Source organism: Parus major, chromosome 2, assembly GCF_001522545.3.
Source record: "Parus major isolate Abel chromosome 2, Parus_major1.1, whole genome shotgun sequence".
In the NCBI taxonomy this organism is placed as follows: Eukaryota; Metazoa; Chordata; class Aves; order Passeriformes; family Paridae; genus Parus; species Parus major.
The window spans coordinates 42,703,887-42,726,307 of record NC_031769.1 but is presented as its reverse complement, the minus strand read 5'-3'; the positions used below and the strand labels follow the sequence as shown (position 1 = coordinate 42,726,307).

General features: G+C 37.9%; 1 protein-coding gene across 2 annotated transcripts in view; it reads left to right on the top strand.

Annotated features, from left to right (window-relative positions):
• The window catches only part of CPNE4 (copine 4), a 224,686-nt gene that overhangs the window by 163,565 nt on the left and 38,700 nt on the right, over positions 1–22,421 (top strand). For both annotated transcript variants that reach the window (XM_015620105.1, XM_015620104.1), the window contains 3 exons: positions 7,371–7,469; positions 16,361–16,447; positions 17,015–17,074. In XM_015620105.1, the coding sequence (XP_015475591.1) occupies positions 7,371–7,469; positions 16,361–16,447; positions 17,015–17,074 (246 nt within the window). The remainder of the gene's footprint in view (positions 1–7,370; positions 7,470–16,360; positions 16,448–17,014; positions 17,075–22,421) is intronic.

Below are 22,421 nucleotides of genomic sequence, written 5' to 3'. Positions count from 1 at the left end.
TTTAATGGGAGGAGGCACTGCTGGGTCAGTACACTAGTTTATCATCCTCACAAAAGTTTAGAAATACTATTTTGCGTAAGGACAGAACAATAAGAATAAGACTGTGAACTAAAAGAAGGGATATTCATGGAGAGAGCTACTGGAGGCATATTGATAATCTCACAATACTCAGAGGAGTTATTTGCAGAAGTTTTTGCTCTTACTATATTTTGCTATTGGTTTATCGTAATTGAAAAATGTTGTACGTTATGTTGTGGACTACAAGGACAAAGACAGTTGCAAAAACTTAAATCTGGTTGATTGACATGGAAAGTCAACATTTTATATTTACTTTAAAAATGCTCCAGCCTGGTCTCTTAATTGTTGCACAACTAAGTCTTCATGACCACAAGCAGGATACTAAAAAACTTGCCCAATTTCTGTGTTGCATATTAAGTTACATGGGGTGTTTTGGATGGGGAATGCACACATACCAAAGAAGCTGTTATTAACATGGAGTTCTTTAATATAAAGAAAGTGTAATACAACTACACAGATCTGTATATTAGGTCTCATCTGCAGAAATGGAAGTGTGCATGCATTTGTGTCCATGCTGAACCTGTTTAGTAACTATGATTGCTTGTCTATATACCGAGGATATTGTTGCATAAACCTAGCTGTGACTGTTAAGTAGAAGCTTATTTAGGTTTTTACCATGAAAAACCTAGAAAGTAATTGAAAATCCAGTTATAAGTTCTCCCTCACATAATTTAACTTATACCATATTTCTCAGTTTCAGAGGAATATCTGTGGGCTTCATTAGTCAGCGCAGAAAGATCTGTGTTTGACTCTCCTAGGCACCCTTGTAATACAAATAAGGGTAATCAACAAGCTATGGTTTTAAGTAATTGGTTTTGAAATGACCCTGATGATTCTTCCATGCTGTGAGCTGTCAAGAAAGGGCAACATCCAACTGTGAGGATTCCTGTCATTGCTGAGCCACTGCTGATGTACTTAAATCTCTAGTGCTGGTGTAGAGACTGGCTCAGTGGAAGTGGTTCTGTAAACAGTCTCTGTTTTCACTTTTCAAGAACTGAAGTAGATTCAGGCAGGTGTCATATCACAGCTGTCAACAAAAATGACTCACTGGCTTTGATTTTGAGTCAGAGTACTTACCTCATTTTGTAGAAAAACAATAATTCTCCTTCCCTTCACTCTTCTCTCCAGGCAAATGATTTTAAAATCAAACTTCCCATGTGTTTATATACACAGGAAAATTATTTCCTTTGTGTTTTGGGTCAGTCTTGACTGCTATAATTACTGCAGCATGTCAAATTCAACACAGAATTTCTTGCCATTAACCAGAAGAAGCTATCATTGAGTTTGTGTCTTAAGTGTCCTTCAATAGGCAAAGGACCTGAGACCAGTAGAACGCTATAAACTTTTAACATATAAGTTACCACCATCTATGTACAGGAGGAGCAAAGTTGTTAATGAAATCCTGGCACTTGTTGAGGATGATATGAGAAGTCTCATTGCCTGCAATGGAGCCAGTATTTCACCTGATATTTAAGGAGCAAACTCAGCTGTGCTGGTGGACTGAACTGGTGTCAGTCCATTCCCTTTCAGAGGAATAGAAGTTGTTTTTTTTAAAAAAAAAATTGTGTCTCTGTAGTCAAGAAGAAAACTTTGAAAGTCGCTTCTGCTTCAGCTTCACATATTCTAACAGCATAATGTATGAATTCTTTCTCCTCCACTAGTTCAGGGGGTTTTTGAGTACTTTAGTTTGAGGAATTGAGTTAATCTCTCTGAGAAGAAAATGTTAAAATATTTTATCTACAGTGCTCTGAAGAAGGCTTTGCTTCAACCACTGAGAGCCTTGCAAGAAACATTGGTTCATTTCAGCTGCTTCACTATTCTCACTGGAGGCCAACTTCAGAGGAAATTGGAAATGAGACTTAAAAAGTTGATTTTCACTTTCTGGAGAAGCACAGCTACTGAAAAGATAAAACTGTGATGACCAACTTGGGTGGAAGAAAGAGTGGAGTATTTCATAGACATCAGAAAAGACCAAATTTCTGTATTGTGATGTTTATAATGTAGAATTTGGCTTCGGAACATCATAACTTTTCTGATACCCCAAGTGGGGAGAATGGGTAGGTAGTGGATAAAGGTCTTCCTACAAAAAGATATTTTTTTTCAGTATTCCAAGTCGGGTATGGATAATTTAGGGAGGTACAGTAGTATATTTACTTCATTATCAAATAGTAATAACCCTGAGAGACAGACTGTTCTGGAAAGATCACTTTGATATTCAAGTACATTTTTTTCTGAATTTTCTTTTTCGCCTTCTCTGCTGGTGTTGGGTTTTGGGGAGAGGGCTTGAGGGGGTGGTTGAGGTTTTTGTGTATGTGTTGGGGTTTTTGTTTGTTTGTTTCGGGTTGGTTTTTTTTAAGTTTTCACAGATTCTAGAGGATGAACCAAAGAAGCATTTGTTTGTAGCCTTTTGCCACCTCGTACCACCTGCAGTTCAGAGGGCTACAAGAAGCAGAGCAGGTCACTGATGTTGTCTTAGATCTCATTTCTTTGAGACATAGTGTCATATAAACTCTGCCTATAAAAATCATTGTGGTGTTATTTTAGTTTAGAGTTAATTGGTAAAAAATTTATGGCTGACTGGACTGTAATTTATTTCATTCAAATCCAACAATGAGCATTCTCCTTCTTGCCCAGCCACAACATATCTTGTTGCACAAAAATGCAAGGAAGAGCCATTCCAGATAGTTTCTGTTCAGAATTTTAGCCACTTTGTTCAGTGCTGTTACCCTACCACATAGCTAGGGACAGAGAGATTAATGGACAAAGAGAGTTCTCTTCCTTGAAAAGTATCCCTTTCACCCCTTATTTAGTGTCAGGGGACACATACTGAAGTAAAAACACAGAGAAAAATCTACTTTTTGATGCACCATATGAGCTAGAATCTCACCTGGACCAGAGCCAGACCAGGGTAGGGAGCCTCCTATTCCAGGGAATTCACTGACTGCTTGAGGCTGCTGCCTTTCTGTCTGTCTGGCACTTCTGCTGGCATGGAGCAGCTGGAGAGTGGGACAAGGATTTGGTTTTCTCTCCCACCCAAGCCAGTATCTTTTGGTCACAAGTTATTCAAGTGTTTTAAGTTAGGTAAAGCTCTTAGGTTGTCAGGAAGACTGTCTAACACTCTTCCTCTCCAACTAAGTGGCAAAGTAGTACCAGCACAAGCCACGCTAACATTTCATGGCTGGACTTTGAACAGAGCTGGAGAAATTCAGGCTGGCAAGAATGAGAATTTTCAGGTTTTTTACTGGCTTTGTGCATGCTATAGTCTGCAGTGTCTGGCTAGCTGAGGATAACTTGAATGGATTATTTCCAAAAAGTACATTTCCACAGTCTGTCAGCTGCCTCCTGATAGGGTTTAGTCAGGAGACTCACTGCCAGTCTTTTAGAAACTAACCTTCAGAGCATGTTCATAAATTGCATGTTAAGTTCCACATTTCTCCATTACCCATACGTGCTGTATATAATCATTCTCTCATTGTGAAAATCTAATGGGGAGAAATCACTATAAGCATTTCTCAGAAGCTGTATAGGGAAAATAACCTCAGTATCTGCAGACACCCATAAACAAACACGTGCTTACTGTAGGCAGTCCTTTCTCTTACTTAGTTCTTCTAGTTAAAGCTGGCCAGGATGATGACTATGGGAAGAATGATTTTAGGACAATTGTACTGTAATTTTGTTGGCTCTAGGATTGAGACTTGGAAAAAGTCTCAATAAAATCAGAAATCTTGTGAGTTCTTGCTCATGCAGAGGTAGCAAGATTAATCTAGTTGTCATCTTCTGGGAACCATTAGGAAAATCAGCCAGAGAAGCCTGTGCTGTTGTAGCTCCAATGCCAATGCAATCTTTCTTGAATGCCCTTTGTAGCAAGAGTGGCAAAGATTGGCAAAATCTAATCTTGGTGAAAAAACTGAAATTAAACCAGGAAAAAAATTCCATCAGAATCCACCTGAGATATCCTTTTCTTTTTAAAATGGACCTTTCTCCAGTGAAAGGTTCAATTTCAGCTTTAAAAGAAATCTTTCATTTTGCACTATTTACAAGAAAAACTGAAGGAATGAAGATGTGGATGACCAGAAGTGGTCCTCTGATGTCATTTTAACTTAGTCTACTGGTTAGCTCTAATTAGGATAGAACAGTGTTCCCTCTCCCTGCATGCAGCGGGTATTTTGAGGAGGAAGAAAGGATCATGCAGGGGTGAAAGATTTCTCCATCATTCCAGTCAGTGCTATTCCATCACCTTGCAGCATTTGCAGAGGTTCTTATTCCCTCTATTTGAGCTTGTAAGCAGTAGGTAGGAGACTGAATTCTTTCACCAGCATTCAAATTAAGTATATGGAAAGCTTCCTTAAATTAATGAGATTTTTAATAGAGTGTAGGTATACTGTTAAACATCTACTTAAGCAACCTCTAAGAGTAGAGACTCAAAGAACATACTTAGGTTTGCCTAAAGATAAAGTATGATTTACATTGTGGAGGATTTGATTTGAAGAGAGACCAAAAAACCCTTTAAAGTATTTCACAGTGAAATAATATTTTGGTTATCATCTGTAGTCTTTACCTGATTATGGGATAGGGATTATTTGCAAAGATCCTTCCCTGCTTATTTGATCTGTCTGAGTGGATTTTTATAAAAATGTCTGGACCACATTATTTCTATGTTTCAGAAATGCTTTTGACACACATTTGAAAGGCAGGATCATTACTGTGTACAACATGTTTTTTAGACAGTAACAATTAATTTATACGGCCAGATGTGAAACTCAGGGGGAAAAAAAGAAGTCATAATGGATGTGTATGCGGGAATCCCCTTTCTCCCTTAGCTGTAATTGAACAAATGGCACTGAGATAATACTGTAATTGTTTGCCTTTTCCATGAAGCCAATATGAAGATTAAAGTACCATCTGGCTTTCTGAAAGCCAAAGTTAGAAACCCTCCAGCTTGAAAGAAAAAGCAGTTGGATCCCTGTTGAGTGGACATTTTATATGTAATTTAGCTTTGCTCGTCTCTGCTCAAAGTTCTAACCACAAATAAGCACTCAGAGCTTTATCCTCTTTCTAAGTTGGCACCCTAATAGAAGTATTTCAAAGTATCTTTTTCTGGAGGACTCTGATAACCTTGGGTCTGTTCTTGTTTTTATTTGCTCCAGTTTGGTTTAGAGACTTAACCTGAAAAGGAAATCTGGTTAGATTATTTCATAATAAGGGTTCTTTTTTTATTCTTTCTCTTTGTGAAATAGTAACTTTTCCATAAACTTTGTTTTCAAAGTTTCCAGGATTACTAAAACTGCACTTTTTGCACATCTATAACAATTTCGCTATGGCATCTTGACAAATATTTTTATTTACTATTGTTTCTAAGATCTTAAATAGATTTTTGCAACCATTACAGAAAAAATTATTTTAAGTAATGCTTCACCCATGAGATCAATTTTTTATTAAATATTTAGAAAGTAATTTCAATAAAAAATAAGCATTTTATATTAGCAAGGAATTTCACGGAAAAAATAAAATGACATTTTCCAGCTGAATAAAACAAAATTTGTTTCAGGAATTTTTTTGTAAATTAAATTAGTTTTTCTTGGACTTTTTTTCTTGTTACCAGCTCATCTAAAAATTTCTATTGATAAGAAACAGAGAGCAATTTTTAGGCAAGATTTCATCTGAAAGAATACTCCAGGACTGCTAGTGTTGGAAATACTGTGTCTAGTTTTTTTTCCAGGCAGCATTACCACTATCAGAATCAGACACCCACTTTCATTTGATTACTCTTGTTTGAAATTTAGCCGGTAAACAAACGCATGCAGGAACTGCTCCTTTTTTCCCTCTGCCCACCACCTCAATGTCAAAGCTGCTAAAAAAGTATCTCCAAGTCTCAGAGCAAAATATTTTGATCTGGAGATCTTCCTCTAGTCTGGGATTCCTGCATTTAAAAAAAATAATGAATTAAAAAAAAAAAAAGCAAGTAAAATAGGAGGTGAAAGGATGGTCCAAATCCCAAGCTTTCTAGAGTCTTTCCCACACCCTCAAAAGGGAATGTCGACCTACTAGCTTTGACTGGATTATTTGGGCTGAGTAGAAAGCATAGCTGGTGGACAGGGAAGTCTGTTTTAATAAAGTGCTTTCTTGGAAATATTTAACACTCAAAATCCAGTAGACATCCAATGATTTCAGTTTCCTTCTGAGTGAACTCAGTGCCCCTTTGGACCAAGCACACTTCAAATGGCTTGAGAAGTCTTTGAGAAGCAATCCTTGTTCTTCTTCTTATGCTGTCTGACCACCAGTGCTGGGTCAAAAGTACTGAGCCTCGCTGAGACAAAGAAGCCAGACAAAACCCACTGTTGTTACCCTCAGAACCATCTGATAATAACAGTGTGTGACAGGACAGATGACTTCAGCACGTTTCTGCTTTTAAAAAAACCCTAAAAGATATTTTTCAGCAGGACATTTTCAGTAAAGGTCTCCTGATTCAGTCAGTGTATGTGACCTTTATCTAGAGAGAACATAAGGCTGAATTTGGGATTTTGTTCTTTAAAGCTATGAGCCCCTTTGTTGTCTTTGGAGCTGTTTTAAAATTACAATTTAGCGAAGCATGTAGTTATTGCTATGTGCTTCAGTCTTGGCTAGCTGAGTTGTATTTAGCAAAATCTGTAAAATAAAATTCTCAAAGCTCAAACTCATTGAGATATTCATCCTTATGCATGAATTTAGGGAAGTCTACCAGCGAGGTTTGGTTTGAATAGTCACTGTTGAGCAACACTGGAAAAGAGCCAAGAGATGGGCAGCAAACACTGATGTGTATAATTTCAAAGCTATTTCAAAAAATGATGTCTGTAACTATTGTCTCACCTTCACTGACTGTAAAAATGAGAAAAGTAATGTTTGCCCAAGGCAAAAAGGGTTTTGAATATTAATTTGTATTTGTAAAGCACATCAACCAGGTAAGTCAGGACACAGTTTGACCATGAATATGCAAATACACATAATCCTGTATTTTCACACTTAGCAGAATGATGCAGACAAGAAATCCTTTCCTTCTGAAATACATGACCTGCTTCATTAGGCAAACTGCATAAGACAGAACTATCAGCAGCAAGCTGTGCTGAGATTCCTCTTGCCATTTTGTTTTGATCCAAACAAGAACTGGGTTTTAATATGCCTTGTGATTTTGTTTTAGATAAAAAACACTCCACCCATTGTATATCATAATTTCTCCTGCAGTGTTTTTCAATAAAATCTCTCTTCTGTCTGAAAAAAAAAGTGCTGGTTTGTTCTTTTTCCCTTTGTCTCCCCAGTGCATAGTTTGGGACTGGGATTCCAATGGAAAGCATGACTTCATTGGAGAATTTAGCTCAACTTTCAAGGAAATGCGAGGAGCTATGGAGGGAAGACAGGTAAGTGGAAACCACCTGAGCAATCTCAAGATGTAATCTCTGTAGAGCAGAATTCCCCAGACAATCCTGTCATAAAGCAGGTGACATTGCCTTGTCATCTCCCAGAATTTAGTTGTGTTGATTTCTCCCACAGGTTTTGCTGTTACCTGGACACAATAATCTGAAAATGTAAAAAAGCATTTGTTTCTGTGCTTTCATGCCTGAAATGCTTAAGTTTTTTTTCTAGTTCCCAGTCCACAGGCATTTCTTTCTGCTAAGATTTATTTCCTTTGAGTCCAAGCACATGGTTTCCATGAGGTGCTGAGCTGCAAAGCAGATACCCATTCTGGCTACTCAAAGCATTTCCCTGCTGGCCTAAAGACTTCTGTTGGGTGAGGGTCATTCTCCATCTTTCTCCATTTCTCATGTGCTGCATTCATTGCTGACAGCTTTAACTAAAACTCCTCATGATGAAACCAATTTGTTTTCTAAGTATTTCATGATTTACAGTCCTAAGGGAAAATGAAATTGTTAGCTTATCAATAATTTCACTTCTTTATGTCAGCCTGATCTTTCCAAATTGAAGTTGATAGTAATTACTTAATATGATAAGTGATTTGGCATATCTAATTCCAGAAATTGTCATTTTCTATTATTACTTACTTCTAAAGGTGTTAGTTTTGATAAATTCTCTGAGGGGGAGTTAAAAATGTTGATCCTGCAGATAATTTGTATTCATTGTTCCGCTGTTGTTGTGATCTCTACCCAAAACACAAATGCCTAATAAGCTTTATATGGGCTTTATAGTATTGAAATGTGTAAAAATAGTAAAAATCTAACACAGAGTCAGAAGGTGTTTGATAAAAGGTAAGTAGTCAGTCTATGCCATAGGTCAAGAAACATTTATGGCTCCTCTAGATGTTTTCTGTTAAAGTTCTTAGAATACACTAAGGTTTGGCAAATGCTGCTCATGTGTGTAAAATACTGCTGATATGTATCAGTCACATATTAATCCATTATAAATAACTTCTTAACACTGAGTGTAAATTAAACCCTGTTTGCTCTTTCAAATCAGGTCAGAGGATCAAAACTTTATCAAACAAAATCTGAGTGGAAATAAAGTGGTAAACAAATCCCAGAATTAATAACATTAACAAGGCCAGTGACATGTCAACACTCCAAATTTGTATACAAACACCTGTGGCTCAGGAAGGGACTGTGTGAGAGTGGTAAAGGGTGTGTATCTTCAACATAAATGTCTTAAAACCACATCATGGTCCTTCCTAGGAGACAGCTTTTTGGCCAAGACAAGAGCCTTGTAGTCCAGAATGCCAGGAGTGGATCTGCAGGATAAACTATGTATTCTTTGTTATGATGGAGAAATAGTGTGCTTTTTTTCATCCTCAGCTAGCAAAAAGGATGATTACTGTTTCAGAGGCATAAGAAGTTAATGCAGCCATTTGTCAGTTCTTGTTCTAGGTTGTCACTGCAGTATCAGAGTACTGTCCAGAAATGTTTTAATTTTGTCCCACGGTTTAAGTGCCTGAATCTTACTTTTTCTATGGGCTTGCCAGTTGCCATTCTGCAGGATGTCTTTTACCTGTAACTTTTTATCTGCAGTCTTCCTCCACACACCCTAGGAACTGTACTTTTTTATATATTCCTTTATATTCCTTGTTCCTCTTATTCTGTTGTGGCTGTGAAGTTTTTCTGTGGGCTTGCACCTTCAAAACTGTGCAGTTGGTGTAACTGATTCTCATGGGACATAGTTACCACCAAGGTGGGAATCAGTTTCCTTTCTCCTCTTTTCTAATCCTTGTTTCTTAGCCTATTCTAGAGGGAAATAAGATTGAATGGATAGGCTGATAAATAGTGGTTCAAAAATATAAATAGCTATGCTAGATGGCTCTAGCCCCAGATGAAGTCAGGGTTTGGTAAGCACTAATTGCATGACAGACAAGAGCAAGCAGTAGGAGTTTGAGCAGGTCCTGGTGGAGATGATGAACTTACGGAAAACAATACAGAGATCACATGTTGCACAGGAGAGGTCAGTTGTGTGGGAAGCCACGTCACTTGGCTGGAGCCAGAATGCTATTTCCCTTTCCCCTTCACTCTCTCCCTGTCACTCCCTCATCCTATCTCATTTTTCTCTTCTGTAGAAAGAACTATTGCTGATGAAGAAAATACATACCATTGTCTGTGGACCCCATAAAAACATGTTAGTGCATAGTTTATGTCAACATCCTTTGTGCAACATTAAGGAATGTGATTAGAAGTTACCAGTTCTTTTCTTTAGTTTTATCCTCATTAAAGAAAAAGCATGTGCAATGGAGTGTTTACTTTGAATAAAGAGGTTATAGTGAACCTTGAGGAAATTACAGAGAAGGAAGTTGTTTTCCTTCAAGTAGATGTGTTGCTAGCTACTTCTGATAAAGAAGGCCGTATCAGAGACATGAGACATTATATGTGGGTGGGGAGATGAGTAGGTTAAACATAGTTCTTTGTTCCTAGAAGAGACCCCTTCATGGTCTCAGACCAGAAAGTACTGTTTTCCATGTAGTACTCCTTTCAGACAGAGGAATAAAACTACATCCTTCAGCCCCTGGTGTTAACATTCTTTCACATTGCATCACAACAGTGAGTGGTGAATGTTGAAGAGGAGGGCCAAAGCCTGGAACTTCATCTCAAATGCTGTGGAAGCCTGTGTAAAGAGCAGAGCTCAGGTCAGACATCCCTATTTGAGTTGCTAGGAGATGCAGTGAAGCTTCTTGTTCTGGTTGTATTTTCTTTTGTGACTTTACAGCCAGCTACAGTACATTGCTTTAATTCTGTCCAAAGATAATCAAAACACGCTAGTAATTGTCAGTCAGGGTTTTTCACTTTCCCAGGAAACTGGAGAGAATTGGAAGGAACATTCATCATTGATAGGGGATCCAGGAACTTTGATTAAGGTTCAGCTGCAAGTCTGTGTGGTTTTATAGGAGGCTCAGATCTCCATCTCTGCCCATCAGCAAGGTCTGTATTGGTTGGAATCAGCAGCACAAGTTGTCATAAATGCATTAAGCAGTGAGAGTGGGAGTACCACAGTTCTGGTGAGCAGGATGGACTGTGTGGCATCTGTGATCTGCTAGTGCTTCTCACCATTTCACCAGCTCACCTCATCTCTGGGGGAGCTGACAAGGATGTTGAAGTTGCCTTTTAATTGTACATAGTTCATCTGTCAGAAAGCACAGAGCATTCTGACCCATTCTTCAACCTCCCTCTCTGAAAGTAAAGATATTTTTGTCTTGTAGTCAATCTGTCAACTGCTGCAGAACCACTTGAGATGGACAGAATGCATATGTGTCACCTGCTTGCTTACTTACATGAGATGGTGGTGCTTCTAAGACTGTTCCATCCCTGGGTTGTGTACTGATTATCTCAAGTTTTGAGTGTCAGCCTCAGATGAGCTTGCTGGCTTGCCTTGGCTGTGAGATTTCTCAGAAATGCATGTTTGAGATAGGCCCTGTTTAGAAAACTGCTGTGAATCTATCTCTGGTATCTTCTGAGTGGTTGAACCAGTACTGTGTGAAGAGAAAATTCTTTACCTGAATGAGATCACTTGTTTTGATCAGAAGTGGCATAAGTTGTTTATGAATTTCTTTTCTGAATGTGGTATGTCTTGAGTGAGATTCACAAATCTTGAATTTGAATCTGAATCCTTCAGAGTGTTAGGTGCTTCTCCATGACTGAGAGGACTGAATTCTGGGAAAACTTGCTGGACTCCTGTTTTAAGATTTTCTACCATGAACAACTGCAGGATAATAACTTTATGTGTTTCTGTTCCATAAAAATTACCTTATGGTCATAGACTGTTATGTTCTGACACCTACCCTGTTTTCATACTGACCACCAATAAAAAATGGTACAAAGACATCTTGTTCAAATGCACATCTGAAACAGCCCTTGCATGACCCATGGTTTAGTGGTGAAATTTGTGGTGGTAGGTTAATAGTTGCACTCAGTGATCTTAGAAGTCTTTTCTCAACGTGTAATTCTGTGGTTTCTAAATCTTCTCTTAACACTTTCCACCCTTCCAAACTTTATTATTTACTCCTTCACCATAATCTTGGCACACAAAAAAAACCCACAGTTTTTTTTGTGTGTCAAAAAACCCACAAAGAATAAGTCCATCCTTTTTAAGTAAAATACTAATAAATACTCTGAGTTTGTGTGTTAGGATTTCTTCCAAGAATACATATAATGATGTTTTTAATACGTGTGTACAGTAGCAGTTTTTTAAGGTGTTCTAATATTAATCTATCAAGTATATTTAAATAGGACAAGAAGAAGCTTGAGATTATATAAATGTAAATGCTATTAAAGCTTATCATTGTTGAAAGGAGAAATCCCCTACTAATGAGGGAAAAAAAAAATCACTTTCTTGGGTTTTTTTTAATCAAGGCAATAAAGCCAGAGGGATTTGAGAGAAAAAAAGCCAGAGAAATCACCTGGATCCTCATGCAGCACAGGAGTTATGTAAGGGAAGAATCTGTTCCTGTGTTACATAAAAAATGGACACGTGTGCATTTGCACACACACAAATGGAAAGAGAAGAAACCCCTGCTGTACTTTCCATCTCTACTGACATTCCTACAGGTTCAGGGTTTTATTAGGGAGGGCTTTTCCATCCTGTAGCTCTTCAGATGACTGCACAGTGAGACCTTTAAGATCCTGGTAATGGACCAAGACGTTATTGACACCTATGGACAATTCCAGTTTTATCAGGAGACAGCCCAGTTCTCCCAGGACTCTCTGCAACATCAGCAGCTGCTGCTGGCCCCAGACAGGGCAGCAGAGACCTCACAGGGGGTGCAGCCACACCAGGCACCTGCCAAATCCTTGCGAGGAGACAACCATTGGTAGAGCCTCAGAGGCACAAGGGAGGCTGCGGGCTTGGCTGGAGAAGCAAGAAATGCTTTGATTTCCACTTCATTCCCAGGGGCAAGTTTCCAGAGGAAATCTCTGATAGTGAGTAAAGGCAGCCCTTCACTTTTGGCCAATGTATTTCTGTGACAGAAAGAGGATAAAACCACAAAACTATCCTGTCTTCTTGCCTGGAGGGATGGCAGAAATAAAATAGCCTTTTATGCAGGAGGAGACTCAGTTCATTTAAAAGTGACTTGTTTTTCTTGAGGCATCAGAAAGAGAAAATGCAGGATATAATGCTGCCTGCTATCGACTGGGGGTTTTGTCCCATCCATTAGACTGTAGTGCCTCCTTTGTCATTTACAAACCATGTAATTCATTGCAGCAGCTGAACAGGAAAGAAGAGAGAAACCAAAGAAGTGCAGGGGAGGCAGGAGAACTCAATCTTGCTAACACAAGCTATTCCACAAGCATACAACAAGCCATTCAAGCTCTGTAGCCCTTTCCTCACAGGCCTACCCAACATTCTGGTTGCAGGCACTGTCCCAGTGAAAGCAACTGCTGTCATTTGTCTTGCCTTAGGGTACGTGAAACTTTCCAGACACCTTCAGTCCTTTCTCTGCATAGCCTGTGCCACATACTGTCCAGATTTTGGTTGTACAATGGTTGCCTTCATGTAGTCACCTCCACTTCCCTTTACTGGTGTGTGGCAGAACTGGTTGCATTGTTTGCTTTTCTCTCTTCTGAAGGTTTTGTAAGAGAATGAATGAGGGAGATGTTACTCCTCACTGCAGAGTAACATCTCCCACTGAGGGATCTGTGTCTCCTCATCACAGGCACAAGAGGATTGGGACCTTCCAAGTGTCAGCATCAGCTCATTGGCTCTCATTGAAGAATAGCTAAAAGGAGTTTGTTCAGAAATTCTCCACATGGTGGTTTAAATTTAAGTGTCTTAAAGGAATGCCAGCACAGTATAGTCTTGGGAGTCCATTACCAACATTTGCAACATTACTTAAATTAACAGTAGATAGTTTAAAACCAGGTTGCTTTCTGTTTCAGGTTCTGTGTGCTGTTTGATAGGGAAAGAGCTTGCACAGCCCAGAGCTGTCAGGCATTTGGAGGAAATGCTAAGTGACTTTCAGATTGATGAATCCAAACTTCAGAATGTTTACCATTAGTGTCAGATTGCAGACTATTCCATTAGTTTCCTCTCAACTGAAAAGTTAATTTAAAGGCAAAAATGGATCGATAAAAAGCAATGTCAGATACCAAATCAATACTGGGAATGTAGGAACAGACTGGAAATTGAGGTTAGCCTCAACAATACAAGCAAAATATTTGAGAATTGTTTCTCATGATTGAGAAACTCAACTTACCTGCTTAGAGCTGTATTCTGAACTCTGTTCTCATTATAAAAGCTGGATAAACAGTAAGACCTGTATAAGGAATTTTCTTCAAATGATGCTTGTTACATCTTTAGCGTGAACTGTGGGAATTGCCAAGGTCAGAACTGGATCTTGGTGGGTAAGTGAAGATTGAGCTTTATGTAAAACAGTCTTGTTGGCTTTTTTAAGCTTAAGAACTGGGAAATGTCTTCTCTCTCCTCTCTTATTCCTCTCCCTTTGTTATACTATTATCAATAGATTAAATACATGCAAAATTGTTCTTTCTTTCTTTTTTCCTGCTTTCTGTAAATTTTCTAATCTGTTCTTGCCTTTGCTTTATTATCCATATAAGCCAAAAATGACTTGCACATAGAATATTTTAATGAGCCTTGGGTAGTTACTGAGGACTGTTATCCATACATCTCAAAATGCTTTGCAAAGTAGGTGAACATTCATAGTTGCATTTTACAGTTAGCAAAGGGAACCTGAGATATTTTTTCCTCTACTGAAATAATGTTCTATGCCACTTTGGTCCTTATTTATTGTAAACTTCTTCCATAAAAATACCATGGAATATTTTTTCAGGCTTAAATAATCCTTTCCTAAGGAGAGAAATTATGTGCATAATATATGGCTTCATATAGGTCAGGCCCTGTTTAAATATGCACATTGAAAAAATATTCATGTTGGAGGATGCTAAAATTAAGGAGGTTCACCTTGGATGTTCAGGGGAAAACTGCTGCACCTCTCCAGTGTATTTCAGTATCAAAGGGAGGAATGCAAATCCTGTCTCCTATTTTTCCTTTCTATTTGTTATATCCCAGTTTCTGTATAGAACACAGACAGCATGATTTCTTTGTAGGAATGCTTCGGGTAAGTGTGGAGACAACTGTGTGTTAAACCATTTTGCCTGACAGTAACGTATCAAGATGAGAGCAGGCAGTGCTTTTGCCTTGCTTTCAGACCCAAATATGGGCTTATTGCACTCCAGTGTTGTGTTACAGAGCATTCTCTTTGCTGGGAGAGAGGGGCTTTTTATTTCTTGAGCCTGAATGCTGCTTCTGAGTAGAGAAAAAACGTTTACAGAGGATTTCCCCTGAACATGAGGGCCTGTATCTGCCTGTCTTCTCAGTTGGAAAATTTGTTTCACAAGACAAATAACTAAGCTGAAGGCTAACTGGGAGGGCAAGCAGATGTTCTTCCTGCAGTTGGAGCAGTGTTTTTGTGTTTTCCTATTCTTCACTCTGTCACCTGTCTCCATTTCATAGTGATGAAGATACCCCTCCTTCCCTGTGCAAAAATGGTCTCATATTGCTCCAAAGTTATATGGTTTGCCTTCCTTTTTTGATGTGTGACAAAATCTCTAAGCCTGGACTACTTCAGAGACATTCAAATAATTGTTGTTAGACAGTGGTTTGAAGCTCGATGAAATTTCTGGGTCTGAGCATAAAGTAAAAATAGTTTTTGGTGCTCAAACACTTTGCTAAGATATATCACATATGTACCTCACTGTAGACAAAGTATTGTAATACTTAGGCAGGTTTCCATTGTAGGCAAAACACTGTAACACTTAAGACATGTTTAATTTCAAAATGTCATAAAAGAGATTCTTAGATAATGGAACATCCTGGTTCATTTTGGAATTGTATTTCTTTCTGTTACCCAGCATCACATGTTTTGTCTCCACACTTGAAAACAGCTCCCTGAAAGGAAATAGTAATGTTGTTAACCACACTAACAGCATATTACGGATAAAAATCTGTATATACAAATGCCACCAGACACCTACATGTACAAATGTACATTGTAGTCCTGCAGTAAAAGCCATGAATAATACTGTGAACATTAGAGGTGAGGGTCTGAAAACTTGGCCTTATCACTCTGCCTGAAACCAGAGGAAGGCAGAACATTTCAAGTGGAAATTACTAAGAACCTGGGAGATGTTATGATGAGAAAAGGAGATGTAATTCAGTAGCAAGGTATGACTGTTTTTTCTGTAAAATTAACTATTTTTAAATAAAACTATAAAAAAACCCTCAAAAAGTGATTTTAATATATTCTTAGGTATAAATTTCAGGTGTATCATTAGTTAGCTGCATCTTTGTGAACACTTTACTGATTTCCTTAAGTTTTTATTTTACTATCAGACTTAAAGGAGAAAGTGAGATGATTGTTGGCCAGAATTTTTCTAATCATGGGTTTAATACAAAACTCAGTGTTACTGTGACAACAGTTTTCTAATACAGTGCATCAGGTTGCTCTCACCAGCATTTTAATATTTATTAAGTTCCTTCTTTCCTCTTAAATGATCTCAAAAGATCCTCTATCTTGCTTATGTAACACCTGAAGCTACAAGACTGGAAGATGGCAACAAATGAATCTGGATGTCTCCCTCAGTGCCACGTTCACATGTATATGTTCAAAGACTGATGTTTGCCCTGGGCCTTTTTCTATTAACTATTCTCTGCTTAGTTAACAGTTTTAATTTTTTTTCCTCTCTGTGCACCATTATCTGTTATGATTTAGTGAACTGTGGAAATTGGGCAGTGCAGTTTTTGTTAATTATTCAATCTGTACATAAAATTTTCCTGCAGCGAGTGACTGCTATTTTTTTCACAGGTGCAATGGGAATGCATTAACCCCAAGTACAAAGCAAAGAAGAAGAGCTACAAGAACTCAGGCATTGTCATCCTTAACCAGTGCAAGGTAAATGTATGTTTTGCTCTTTGACTCTTTCTTTACTAAGCTCTCAGTGATATATTTTAATGGTGCTTGAAACAAAGTGGAACTGCCTCTAGAATAACAATGGAAACTATCCCCTACAAAAAGTAAAGACAAGGACTTGAATCTCAAAAGTAAGTTGACTTCCTCAACTCTCGTTTCATTTCTCTTGCCCTCTTCCTGCTCTTGTACAATTGTAAAAACAATACTAAATTCTATCACCTGAAGGACTCGCCATCTTTGTGTGTATCCTTCTGTTATTTTTACAAAATTGCTCTTGTTCCTTCTCAACCAACAGCAAAATTTCCTCTGACTTCCCACTGAGAAGTTGGTTCTACTTTTTATGTGAATTTTCCTTTCTACAGGTTTAGAATTTTGATTATTTTTTTCTGTTTGTGGTTTTGTTTCTGTCTCAAACTGTATTTGATAATTCTTCCTTTACCTTATTTTTCAGTTGGTCCCTCTCCTCCTTCCATTTTATTTTTTTCAGGCAGTTCTCTTCTGTTTTATCAGTACACAGCTAAGTTGAATGTCTTGCTTTCTTGTCTGCAGATACACAAGATGCATTCTTTCTTAGATTATATCATGGGAGGCTGCCAAATACAGTTTACAGTAAGTGTCTCACTTCTCTAACTTGTTTTGAAGAAAGGGAATCCCCTTAGATACCAATTCATTACTTTCAGAGAAATGACTCTTACATGCCATTCCTTGGTAAATTATTAAATTCTTCTTACAAAATGTATTAAGGGGCAGTCTTCCTTTCCAGAATGAATCCTCTGTTAAATAAAGCAAGTTGTTTTCCCTGAAATGGTGCCGTATTGAAAGTCACAGAGAGATCCAGCCAGGGGCTTTTCTCTGTCAGCCTGGGGTAAATGCTGGTGTTTCATATCTCTGACATAGCTACCAAGTAAGATGGCACTACAGGGGGACACAGCTCTAATTTAGAGTGCACTCAGGAGCTATTCAGTTCAAGGAACAGGGTGTAAAAGGATTTGTGGGGCTCTTCATAAACACAAAAACAGTTTTTTGTGATTCCAGTAAATAAATTAAGAAACATTTAATATGTGGGTTTGATCTTTTTTTGTAGCATGTATCTAAAAATTAATATACTTAATATAATATAATATGATGTATCAGTTTTTTCCCGTAGTATAGGAATACGGATTGTGGCTCAGTTCCAATCTGGTTTATGTGATTTCTAATTTATGCCAGCTAAAGGGCTAAAATCTAATGCACAAAGGTAATAGTCTTCTTCTGGAGATATTTTCTTTTCCTGTAGGATCCTCTGCTCCCACATATAAAGTCTCAGACACCAAATGCTACTCACATGTTCCGTTTCACATTTTCCAGACAAGCCTTCATCTTCCAAAAAGATTTGACAAAAAAAGAAAAATTTTTTTATTGTACCAGAAAGTTCCAGCAGCAGCTATAGACAATAGTGAATTGTCTTCTTGCATACAGATCAGCCTTTTCAAATGTTAAACATGGACTTTGCCTGCACTCATCACAAACTCATCAGATAACACCCAGAACTGAGAGCTCTGTTTTGGTTTTGAAGGCAGTACCTTCTGCAGTGGACTAACATCTTTATAATTGTATTCTCTTGTATAAAGCATACTGTGTAATTACCTCTCTGCCCTACCTGGCTACTACTTCTTTTATCCTCATGTACTAGCAATGCACATTTCTCCTTCACGTCTGAAACTTGGCAGTCACTGGAAACCCCTTTAATTTATCTTTACTGACATTTCCTCCCTAAAATATGACTGGAAGAACTCAATTATCAAATGTATTCAAGGTCATCATCAGAAAGACATTAATGCCTTCGTGTTATATTTGAAAGCCTTTTTTAATTAGGGCATGTGGTTAGGCACATGCAAAGACCAGTTAATATGTATTTCCCACAACTCCAGCTCAAGAACAGGAGCACTGCTGCCATTAGAAAGTATCTAGGGATTTACATATTAAGTTACAGCTTTTCAAACTCCAATTCTTCAGAACTGTTTTCCAATGGAAGAGCAAGTTCTTAGTGCAAGGAAGGGTTATGGCAATTTGCTTGCCTTTTATTTACTTGTCACATGTTTCCAGTTAGCAGGCTGCGAAACACAAGTTTAAAAGTGGTAGGGAAAATGGGTTAAAGTGGATAATGGCTTCTACTGTATTTTAATGTATTTTATTTTACTAAAGTGAAACAAAACAGTTGGTAATAGAAAGCTTAAGCAAGCTAATCTTCAAGGATGGGCAGTGAGGACATAAAGGAAATGAAAGATTCATTATACTGTCAGCCACAGAGATCCCTGAATTACTGTTGCCCTTAATGGTAAATCCACAGTATTGTGTAAGCTCATCACTATCAATTTTCAACCTTCACGGACCCAGGGTAAGCCATTGTGACATCTCTGTACCTATAGCTGTCTTGGTGCATAACCTAGTGGTTCTACCTATAAACATCGTGACAAACTGGCTTTCCACATGTTTTCCTTCACTCTTCTTCCAGCAGTCCTCAGCACAGGCTGGTTGTGAGATGTGGTGTTGTTTCCCAAAGTGAATTCTGCAGTAGTCTCTGAAACAAATGGGTGCAGCCTACTGGGGAGATATTCCATTCTCCCTTGCTTTCTGCATGCATTGTGTAATCTCTTCACATAGTCCTAATCTGATTAATTCAGACCCCTGAAACAGAGGAGGCCTATTCCTTGGGCTTTCCCAGATTTCCTTTTTTTTTAACTATAGTGGATTTGTGATTGTTTGAAACTCCTGATATGTGTATTGTTGTTGTCATTGTCCTAATATTAATGTCATTTCTGTTGAGCTCATGCTGTGTACAGGCAGTATGATACAACTGTGGTTTGAAAGGGCACTTGCTGAGCGAGGGAAACTGGGATGCTACATGCACATTTGATAACAAAAAGCTGTAATATGATGTACCTGGTAATTTAAAGCACTAATGAAAGCCTTGGTAACATCTTGCTGTGTGTTCTTGGGATACTTTGTACCTTGATTGTAGAAACATAGTTTGTAGTTCGAAGGAATGTCTCTGAAAAATGAAAGTAAACTTTTCCTTCGCTTTAAAACCAGTTATTAAGAAGCTTTCATCTATAGAGATCAATAGTGCTGATTCCAGCTTGCTATTTTTATGACCAGTTTATTGCCAAACACTGTATCTCTTATCAGACAGTGTACCCTGCTGCAGAAGAGATGTTCAGAGGTTGGCAGTGCAAATGGGTCTGTAGTCTGAAGACATTTTCATCACTTTAGGAAATACAGCAGAAAGGATGTGTAACATGTATAAAAGGAACTGTAATAGGAAGATATATTGGACAGATGCTCTCTCAGGCAGGTCACAGTATTGGGCAGCCTGATTTGTTGCTGACAGATCTAGCAGGAGGTCCCAGATATGTAGGATGTTTTGAGTGGTGAAAATCACCCTTTTACAAGTCTGAGCAAAAAAAAAAGAAGCTGGTATTGAGTGTAATTATTGCTCTGCTATGCTCTTATTTAGCTGAGGGAAGATGGCTGCTACACTGGAGCTGATACAGTTAAAGATACACTGATAAAAATCAAGTGTACACACTATGAGAAAGATTCCTACTTGACTGCCCAAAAGATAAGCTCAGCTGTGATATTAACATAACTTCTGTCATATATTAACTTATTTTTACAAATCCTTATCCAGTGTATTTGCACAAGGCCTTGGTCCTGTTGGGTTATGCTAAAGGAGCAGAGCTCTGCATTGTTATTTTGGAATCGTGGCAATTTACAGTGGTCATCTTTCTTATAAGCCCTCCCTGTGGGAGTCAAACAGAGATTTGGATAAAATTCAAGCACACTGCATCCAAGCACAAATATTCATAAATTCTTCATCATAGGAAATTAGGATACTTTTTTACTTATCAGCAGACCTCTACTGCAAGGACCATTTCCAAAAAGGAAGCTGGTTACAGGAAGTTCTTTTCTTTTGCTTTCCCAAGCACTAGCCACAGGCTTTTTTCCAAGTTCATGAAACCCATTATTTCTTATTCCTACTCTGTGTTCTTGATTTCATTTCCAAAGCAGTTAGCCATAAAGGAAGGCTTGTCCAGTCCTGTTTGATGTGTCACTAAAGTCCTATTAATGTGTTTTAGTATTTTGAGATTGTCAGTAAAAACACCTACTTTTAACAATTTTACAGGAAACCCCTTTGTTTCCCTATCATACAGTGGTATTCTTGCACCTTCTATTGTCAAATTAAGGTTGAATTAATATCAGAGAAAATATACTTACTTCTAAAGAAATATGCATACCTTGAATAAGATTTTCTGCAAATAAACTTCCCAAAACTAAGCTAGTCCATACAAGCATTCATGGATTTATCTTGGGTTTCACAAACCACTAAGTGTTGCTTTCTTCCTCGCTTAAATATGTGTAGTGTTCCTCAGTTATGTGCCCTTACAAGTGAAGTCATGAGAGGTTCTCCATTGATTTATTCAAGTTAAATCCAGATACCATTTTTGGAGAAAGAGCTGTGTGGAAAACAAACTCAGTGCTTTGGTGCCTGAACAGCGAGTAGGAAGCAGAGGTGAAAGATTACTCTTATTTGCAAGCCAAAAAACTCATCTCTCTCCTGACTGGATGTGGTGAGGTGCCAGGGGTACATAGATGATCAAGGCAAAGAAGGGATTTCCAAGCCTACTAGAGGTTGGTTTGTGCAGCTAAAATATAGAGGTGGAAAATCAGAACCAGTGGAGGAAAACCACGTTGGGTTGACCTAGTATGATATTTCCCTTTCACTTTTTAGCAACAAAAATAAGTTTCAGAAGGGCTGTGTAAAATTTTTAAGGAAGCATGAAAATGTCATGTTTCATTTTCATTTTGAAGCTGCATAAAGTAGTGTTCCCTGTGCCAAGCAGAGGCTGCAGCTGGGGAAGATGAACATTTATTTGCAAGAGCAAGCTGTGCCTTCAAAGTTCTTTTTGCAGCCTTTAGCAAGACCCTTTCTTAACTCTCAGCTACACTGTAAAACTGAAATCTGAACTTGCATTTGTCTATTGAATATTCAGATGTAATGGGTTTTTTAGAGGAATAGGTTATTGGACACAAGGACATTTTATAAATGGCTTTGTTCCCTCTGTAAGACCCTTGGGATTCTTCTTGCTTCTTTTAGGAATTCCTATAAAGCAGCATCACAAATTCAGCAGAGGACTTTCTGATCCATAACAAAGGAAGATGCATGCCAAGAGCCTACCTTCAGTGAGAAGAAATTTAAAGAACATTTTAAAAGGGAGAAATTAATTTTTAGATGATTTATTAATACTTGCTTTTGCATTGACTACTTCCCACACTCTTCTCTAAGGTTTTTTTCAGAAACAACAAAAACAAAAAAATCTTTGCAGGATTCAAGTTTTATTTTTTACCCTGCAGCTCATGTTTAATCTTGCTATCAACTGTGAAATTGGGAGGGTTAATTATTTATTGCTTGGATGTTTTGAAGAGAAAAAATACCAGACAAGCAATATCCACTACTACAGCCACAGTAAGGATTAAAATAGCTAAGAAATGTCCCTAATTGGAGTTCTAATTTATAGTTTTAGTAGGACTTGTAACTCTCTATGGATATTCTTGCTGCAAAGCTTTTATGTCCTGAACATCACCTGAACTGGAATAATTTAATTAAATATGAAAACCTAGGGATAGTTAATTTGATTCATTTTTATTAGAACATAATATTCCCCACGGAATAGCAATGCAGGTAATTTTTTATCTAATTATGCCATTTTAGTTTTATTATCTCTTATTTTATGAACTGTGATTTGTTTCTACATATATTTACCAGTACAATCCTAATTCCAATTTCATTAAATACACTGTAAAATGACCTTTGCTGAGAGGCTGCTGTCTCTTTGCTGCAGTAGATTATTTCTGGTAAAGATATATAGTTGATGTAGGTGTTTTTATGCTCAGAAGAGCTCTGCCAGACATTGAC